The sequence below is a fragment of the Rattus rattus genome, chromosome 1 (genome assembly GCF_011064425.1).
Source record: "Rattus rattus isolate New Zealand chromosome 1, Rrattus_CSIRO_v1, whole genome shotgun sequence".
In the NCBI taxonomy this organism is placed as follows: Eukaryota; Metazoa; Chordata; class Mammalia; order Rodentia; family Muridae; genus Rattus; species Rattus rattus.
This window is the reverse complement of record NC_046154.1, coordinates 156,174,120-156,182,645: the sequence shown is the minus strand read 5'-3', so window position 1 is coordinate 156,182,645 and position 8,526 is coordinate 156,174,120. Positions and strand designations below refer to the sequence as shown.

Here is an 8,526-nt window from a genome sequence, read left to right as displayed (position 1 = left end):
AAACAGCACCTTTATCCAAAAGCAGCCAGAAGGGGCTGGGAGAGAGGGAGAGAGAGAGAGAGAGGAGAGAGAGAGAGAGAGAGAGAGAGAGAGAGAGAGAGAGAGAGAGAGAGAGATTGATTTCGTGTTCCACATGGCTTCACCCGGGAAACCGAGCCACCGGATCTCTGTGAGTTTGAAGACAACGTGGACTTTTGAACGCATTCCAGCCAACAAGGGCTGCATTATGAGATGTTTCAAAAAAGCAGGTGGGAGTGCTGGAGAAACGGCACCGCTGTTGAGAGCACAAGCTGCTCTTGCAGAAGACCAGAGTTCGCCCAGGACCTCAGCTCCCGGGGATCTGCTGTTTCCGTGAAAACCTACAGATACGCAAACACACACCTAATTTAAAATACGTATTTTTTTCTTTTAAAGATTCCCAGGTTTAGTTTTTTAAAAGAGACTTTCTTGGCCAGGTGGAATTTAATCTCACCCAAGGGATGGTGAAAATTGTGAGGGAAAGGTAAGAAAATCCGTAGACCAGAAACAACACCAGTTCTGGCCCGCGGAACCTAAACCAGGAACTAGGGGAAAGTTGCGCCGCGGCCCCTCCGCTCGCCTGCCGGGGGCGGGGCCTCTGAGGCGGGAGCGCGGGGTCCGGTCCGCCCTCGTGACGCGAACCAATCGGAAGGACGGAAGGCGGGGCCAGGGAAACGCGGGAAGGAGGGGCGGGGCCTCGGATGGCAGGCTGGAGCAGTGGGGGAGGCGGCAACATTGTTTCAAGTTGGACAAATTGTCAAGGGCTGAGCTCTGCTTGCGTTCCATCCCGAGCTAGGGCTGCCGTGCTCACCCGGGCCCCCAGGTCCTCCGCTCCGAGTGTCCGGCCCGCTTTCGTCAGGGTTCCCGGGCCCCGCTCCCGGGGGCCTGAGCCGCCTCACTAGCGCTCCATGGAGAACTTCCAAAAGGTGGAGAAGATTGGAGAGGGCACGTACGGAGTGGTATACAAAGCCAAAAACAAGTTGACGGGAGAAGTTGTGGCGCTTAAGAAAATCCGGCTCGACACGTGAGTGGCCTCCGAAGCCGGAACTCCTTTGCCGGGACCTCTTGGCTGCCCCCCCCCCAACCCCTTACCCAAACAGGCGGGTAGCCTCCCGGGACCGGAAGGTGGCGGGGAGGGACTCCTGAAGCGAGCGGGTTGGCGGACGGTGGACGCTCTCCCGGAGGAGACTGTCCGGGGCTAGAATTCAGGGGAAAGTTTCTTGTCGTGCTCCGCCCGGTGTGCTCCCAGATCTGCAAGCCGAGAGACTTGGGAAGAGAAAGTGGGAGGTGGGAGCTGAGGTAGGATCCAGGGCTGTTCATGGAGTTGGGTTATGTGGGAACCAGAGAAAAGCTCCTTTCTGAGTGGAGAGCTCTTCTCACTGCTCCAGCACCATACTTAGAACCCTCACCCTCTTTCAAAAGAATGGCAGTTGAGACTCACTGGTTCTCTGGGGAAGCTGGGAGCTACTCTCAACCCCCTCCGCTATTACCTTTCCTCTGCTTTTTATTCACCTGGAGGCTTCCCTTATCTTCCACTGGAAAAAGAGGAAATAATGACCTTGAATATTGTCTAAAAGCCACACCCTGACTACCCAGGAATTAACCCCTGACAGCACCTTTCCTTTCTGACTTCCTAATGGGTTTGGGGGTTGTGTATCCCTGAAAGAATAATGTTTGTAACCGTCTTCCCGCCTCTGTTTCCCCAACCTCTCCAAGTGAGACTGAAGGTGTGCCCAGTACTGCCATCCGAGAGATCTCCCTCCTTAAGGAGCTCAATCACCCTAACATCGTCAAGTAAGTCCACTCTGAGGGATGATCCCCAAGATGAATTCTGTTTGCTTGGCCTCAGAATTTCTCTCCCTCAACTCCGGTTCCTGGAACTTCCCTTGCAGGCTGCTGGATGTCATCCACACAGAAAATAAGCTTTATCTGGTGTTTGAATTCCTGCACCAGGACCTCAAGAAGTTTATGGATGCTTCTGCTCTCACTGGCATTCCTCTACCCCTCATCAAGGTAATCCTGCTCAAGTCTAGCCTACACGCTTTAGGGGAAACTAGAAGCAGGTAATTCGGACTGGTAATGATTTATTTTGGCTTTTTTTCCCCTCAGACTTTTGACTTTAACATACTCCCCCCTTTCCTGTCATTAGTCATTAACCCTAGAATGGACAGAAGAATCCAAATTGAGCTCCTGTGAACCAACCAAGGCAGCTCAGGCAGGAAGGAGATCAGATAACACTCAGATACAGGAGATTGAGGGTAGATGAGTTCCTTGAAATAAATTCTCCCACCTGTGGTGTGGGAAAAACTAATCAGTGAGTCTCTGTTGTCTGTTTTCAAGCTAGGCTTGCTCCTGGAAGTACTTTGAATGTATCAGCAAGTACCTACTTAACACCTTCAGTGTTGCTAGACACGGGGGTTGAAAAAAGGGATGCAAAAGTTGAGTAGTATCTGGTCTATATCCTTGGCAAGCTGAAAATTCAGTGAAAGACATCGCTATTAAAGGTGTGGTTATGCTGTAGTTGTGTGTGTTGGTTTGTGTCTATAATCCTAACACTTGGGAGGCTGAGGCAGGAGGATGTAAGTACAAGGGCAGCCAAGCTACAAAGTTCCAGGCCAGAAAGACAGTATCTTTAAAAACAAGCAGGACTGACAAGATAGCTCAGTGGTGAAAGCGCCTGCCTCCAGGCCTAATGACTTGACGGCCTGAACTCCATCCCTAGGTCCCACACAAGAAGAAAAGGAGCTCCTGCAAGTTGTCCTCTGACTTCTACACATGCACTGTGGCATGCCCCTGCCCCCATAAATAAACAAACAAATAAAATGTAACTAAAGAGTTAAAGAACCCCTCCCCAAGTATATGGTGTAGTTCTCGTGCAGCATATTGAATTTTTTTTTAAAGATTTATTTATTTATTCTATATAAGTACACCGTCGCTGTCTTCAGACACACCAGAAGAGGACATCGGATCTCTTTACAGATGGTTGTGAGCCACCATGTGGTTGCTGGGATTTGAACTCAGGACCTCTGGAAGATCAATCAGTGCTCTTAGCTGCTGAGCCATCTCTCCAGTCCAGCATATTGAATTTTGAGGATAAAGAATAAGTCATATCTGTTTGATGAAACAAACCTCCCTCTCTCCTTTGTTAGAGCTATCTGTTCCAGCTGCTCCAGGGCCTAGCATTCTGCCATTCTCACCGTGTCCTGCACCGAGACCTTAAGCCCCAGAACCTGCTTATCAACGCAGAGGGGTCCATCAAGCTGGCTGACTTTGGACTAGCAAGAGCCTTTGGAGTCCCTGTCCGTACTTACACTCATGAGGTAAGTCCTTTTATGGTTTTCTTTAAGGATCTTGGGAGATGGGACTGGAGAGATGGCTCAGTGGTTAAGAGCACTGACTGCTCTTCCAGAGGTCCTGAGTTCAATTCCCAGCAACCACATAGTGGCTCACAAGCATCTGTAATGGGATCTGATGCCCTCTTCTGGTGTGTCTGAACAGAGTACTCATATACATTAAATAAATAATTTTTTTTAAAAAAAAAGGATCTTGGGAGATATTCGTAAGAGCATTTGGAAATTACCAAAATTTGGGGCAAGAGTTCCTTGGTGAATGGAATCTCTGACAACCCAAGGGCCTTTAATTATTTATGTAAAGTGTATGAGTGTTTTGCTTGCATATATATATACATATATGTATCTGTACCACATGCCTGCCTGGTGCTCACAGAAGTCAGAAGAAAGTGTCTGATACCCTGGAACTGATTGTAGTGATCTGGGAATTGAACCTGGGTCCTCTGTAAGAACTACAAAGCGCTTTTTTTTTTTTTTTTTTCGGGGGCTGGGGACCGAACCCAGGGCCTTACACTTGCTAGGCAAGCGCTCCACCACCAAGCTAAATCCCCAACCCCCTTATTTATTTACTTAATGTAAATTTACTACTGTAGCTGTCTTCAGACACACCCAACCCCATTACAGATGGTTATGAGCCACCATGTGGTTGCTGGGAATTGAACTCAGGACCTCTGGAAGAGCAGTCAGTGCTCTTAACCACTGAGCCATCTCTCCAGCCCACAACAAGCACTCTTAACTGCCAAGTCATTGCTCTAACTTTTACCCACAGGGTCTTAAGATATGCACTGAATTCATATTACAAAGTTGCCTCGACTTGGATACTAGGCCAGGAAAACGGGTTGCTATATCATTTAAATATCTCAGATTTTCCAGGAAGGTCCCAAATCTGGGGATTTAGAATACATTACTGGATAGACAGATGGCTCGACAGTTAGGGGCATGTAATGTTCTTGTAGATGACCTGTATTCAGTTCCCAGAGCCCATATCTGGCAGTTTGCAGCCACCCTCAACTCCAGCTCCAAGGCATCAGACACTTTGTTCTGGCTTCTAAGGGCACTGCATAGTTGTGGAAACCTACATGTATTCACATTATTGAAATTAAAAAAAATAGTAAAATCATTTTAAAAGAAGCTGGAAGGTTTTGTTGAACTGAGGTATGTGGCCCTCCCTCCCTTGTAAGCCCTGCTGTCCTCTTGTTCCCCAGGTGGTGACCCTCTGGTACCGAGCACCGGAAATTCTTCTGGGCTGCAAGTACTACTCCACAGCCGTGGACATCTGGAGCCTGGGCTGCATCTTTGCCGAAATGGTACGGAGGCTTGCCAGGTTCTATACAGCCCACCCATACCCACATCCAAGAGCAAAGTCCATCTTCTTGCCCAGGAACCACAGTGCTTTTATTCAGGGTTCTCTCACATGTCACCACTCTAGAGGTGGTTGCCCTGATACCAACTACAATTTTGGAATATCCCTAAACAGATTTAGTTAACTAGTATCTATCTCTTATTTCCCAAGTGAGCGCAGTCCACTCTGTGCCCATTCAGCTATTTTGTTTTTGTTGCTCTGTTTTGAGATCGTCTCACTCTGTAGCCCAGACTGGCTTTGTATTCTTGATCGTGTGCTTGGGCTCCACTTTCCACTGTTACCATCTAGCCCATGAGATTGACTTGACAGGCGTGAGCCACCCTGCTGGCTCTACTCATACAGCTGTTTCGGCTTTAATCCTCAAATATTTGGAAGAATGAATTCCATTTAGTACAACAGGTGGCCCAAGGTCCACATGCTTCCGATGATAGCTGTGGATGTGGCCTCAACACAAAATCATAAACGTCAACAGAGTGGGTTTTTGTTTTGTTGGTGGTAGGGGTTTTTGTGGTTTTGTTGTCGTTGTTGCTGTTGCTTTTGGCTGGATTGGGGTTTGTTTGTTGTTTTTTTTTGTTTTGTTTTGTTGGGTTTTTTTTGGTTTTGGAGTTTTTTGGTTTTGTGTGTGTCTATGTGTCTGTGTGTTTTGGTAGCCCTTGCTGTCCTGGAACTTACTCTGTAGACCAGGCTGGCCTCAAACTCAAAGATCTGCCTGCCTCTGCCTCCCAGGTGCTGAGCTAGAGGTGTGCACCCAGCTTTGTTTTTGTTTTGTTTTGTTTTTTAAATTTGATTTATTACTGGAGCTTGAGCTTTGCGGATGACAGTGTTGTCACAGTGTCAAGGGTTGGACAGGTCTGTTTTGTCTCCATTGGTCCTATAGACCTCTTTAGAAAGAAGGAGTTTAGAAAAGACAAATGGGTTGAATTGATCCTTTGTGGTTTTGTCGTCATCATCGTTGCTTTTGGTTGGCTTAGGGTTTGTTTGTTGTTTTGTTTTGTTTTTGGAGTTTTTTGGTTTCGTGTGTGTGTCTGTGTGTCTGTGTGTTTTGGTTTTGGTTTTACAAGACAAGGTTTTGTAAAGGCACAGACACACAGACACACAGACACACACCACAAATGCGCCTATCCTTTTTTGTAGACTTGGTCATGTCCTGCCCCTCAACCTCTGGCTTTTCAGACTGAAGGATCCTTTAAGCCTAGCTTCATATGGGAGCTCCCATCCCATTTAATGTAACAGTGGGGAGACAGATCAGTAATATTTTTATGGTCCTTTGGGTTGAAACTGGGGGCTTGGAGACCATTAGCCTAGTTATAGATATACATATAGAATGTGAATTTATCCACCAGTACCTTATAATTGCCCATATTCCTCTCTCAATTCATCAAAAAATATTTGTTAAGCACCTAGTGTGTACCCAGCACCATGCTAAGTGCTGTGGGGAGCACAGAAGAAATGGAAGACACAGTCTCTGCCCGCTGTGCTCCTATCTAGAAGTGGCTGCATCACAAGGAGGGGGGATGACCGCAGTGTCTACCCCATACCCCGTGAGTGGCTTGGGATCCCTTTGCTACGTGTCAGTGGCACCCCAGACATTCACCCCCTCCCAGCCCCACCCAGCCTTGGGGATCTATGATGCCACGGTTGGGGGAAGGAAGGAGGGGCGAAGAGACAGATAAGGGACTTCATTGTCTCAAGCTCTGTATGACCGACCCCATGATGAGCCCCGGGGAGGGGAGTCATGGGCCCTGCTGACCTTTCACTGACTGTGGGAGCCTCCTTTGTACCGGGGCAATGTGGACTGACATCAGTGTGGCCTTTGCTTCCCTCTCCCTGTATTCAGGTGACCCGCAGGGCCCTATTCCCTGGAGACTCTGAGATTGACCAACTCTTCCGGATCTTTCGGACTCTGGGGACCCCAGATGAGGTGGTTTGGCCAGGAGTTACTTCTATGCCTGATTATAAGCCAAGTTTCCCCAAGTGGGCTCGGCAGGATTTTAGCAAGGTTGTGCCTCCCCTGGATGAAGACGGACGGAGCTTGTTATCTGTAAGTGTCCGGCCACAATAGTTGCCCTCCCACTCTACAGAGAAGAGCTTTTCCTGGATGAAGAGAGCCCGAATCTGTTAGAAGTAGTACTGTGTAGCCCTCGCTTCCTCTCTTCATCAGTAGGCTGGTTCAGATGCAGGGGGAGGGAAACGAGAACTGGGTGAGAATACTGGTTCCCAAGTTTCTCAGTGCACCTGCTGTCCCTTTGGCCCACTGCCCCATCACTGAATTCAAACTGTATTTCTCTCTCCAGCAAATGCTGCACTATGACCCCAACAAGCGGATTTCAGCCAAAGCAGCCCTGGCTCACCCTTTCTTCCAGGATGTGACTAAACCAGTGCCCCACCTTCGACTCTGATGTCCTTCCCAAAGCCCTCTTCACCTGTGGTCTGACCTGATCCTGGGCCTTTTGGACACAGGTCAGCCTTCTGCTGTTTTCTGGCTGTCTTAGCCTTTTCTCTGGGCCAGCCGGTTCTGGGGATTCAGAGGTGCAGAGAAGGACTAGGTGAAAAGGGAGAAAGTTTTGGCATTAGATGCACTTAACCCGACTTCCAGCTTCTCTCCCTCTTCCCAGTCATCACTGAGAAGGATTAGTATTGAAGCAAAACTGACAGTTCTCCCCAGTGTCAGATTTTGCCATCCCAACCTTAAGACTGTCTCATAGTTACTGTGTTGAGGGAAATGCCCCCAGACTCCTGCTGACAATGTTTTCTAAACTAATGAGCAGAAGCCTAAATTGGGACAGTTCAGAACCAAGCAAGAGGGGTCCGTTTTAATGAATTAGATTAAAAAAATAGACCTAAGCCATTTGTACCTTAGTCTTAGTGTTTGGCCTCATCTAGCAACCAAGGAAGCCTGGTTGGAGAAACAGAAGAAATGATTCCCTTCAGAGCCCTGTCTGCCTTCCCCAGGCAAGAAGAGCCAGGAGGGCACAGGCTTACGCTTCACTCTGATCTGTGTGCTTCACAGGGCAAGGTGAAAGACACTTGAATTTCCCTTTTTAGCAATCTTACTGTTTTCTGGTGCTGCCGGCTGAACCCAGGACCTTGCCCTCACTAAGCAAATGTACCTACCACCAGTGAGCCAGATTTCGTTCGAGCCCTCCTTTGGGAAGTTCAGTTCTTCAGTTGTCAGAGAGCCTTATTACCATCCTCCTCTGAGAGCCACCCTCACTCCTAGTAGTGGAAGCGAGCTAGGAGACCTTTCAAGAACGCTGATACTTTTTAAAGGCTGGGTTAGGTCATTGGGGGAAATTTTCTATAAAAGAGTGAACAATTATATTTATATTTTCAAGTTAGAGTAGTTTGGATATTTCAATGGTTTTTTGTTTGTTGTTTCTTTTTTTCTTTTTTGTCAGTGTGGATGGATTTGTTACCATGTGCACTTTGGGATTTTTTTTTTTAATTGTTTAAAGAAAATATTTCTTTTATGATTTCCTTCTCCCACCCCGTGTCCTCCAGTGTTGTTAATATTATTTGTAATTTAGTTTGTAATTCATTAAAAGAAAATATTCTCAGGTGTATAGTGAATCTCTTTCATATTTATCATTTATTCATTTACTTGAAAGAATGGTGTGGGTGAAATTCTGAATGAGAATGGTCAGCCTGTGATTTCATATCCTTCCACCTAATCTCTGTATATGCAGGGCATCTGCCATGCACTGTGGTGGGGTGTTTCTAAGGGTGGGGAAACTTCCTTCCCACTTTCCCCTATGCACACAGACACACCAATACAGAACACTGTTTCAGTTTTTC

General features: G+C 47.4%; 1 protein-coding gene across 4 annotated transcripts; it reads left to right on the top strand.

Moving 5' to 3' along the window:
• The first annotated feature begins 352 nt into the window (after positions 1 to 352).
• On the top strand, positions 353 to 8,294 carry Cdk2 (cyclin dependent kinase 2). 4 transcript variants are annotated; one of them, XM_032909215.1, is made up of 9 exons: positions 353 to 502; positions 815 to 1,042; positions 1,735 to 1,812; positions 1,911 to 2,031; positions 3,168 to 3,338; positions 4,574 to 4,675; positions 6,129 to 6,272; positions 6,569 to 6,772; positions 7,026 to 8,294. In XM_032909215.1, exons 2-9 carry the CDS (start codon positions 927 to 929, stop codon positions 7,128 to 7,130), a joined length of 1,041 nt encoding a protein of 346 aa, XP_032765106.1. In that variant the 5' UTR covers positions 353 to 502; positions 815 to 926; the 3' UTR covers positions 7,131 to 8,294. The 4 variants fall into 4 exon arrangements, 3 of the variants coding, with proteins under 3 accessions (XP_032765106.1, XP_032765107.1, XP_032765105.1); XR_004388647.1 differs by lacking the exon at positions 353 to 502 and having other exon boundaries at positions 721 to 1,042; positions 7,026 to 7,191; positions 7,777 to 8,294; XM_032909216.1 differs by lacking the exon at positions 6,129 to 6,272.
• The last annotated feature ends 232 nt before the right edge of the window (positions 8,295 to 8,526 follow it).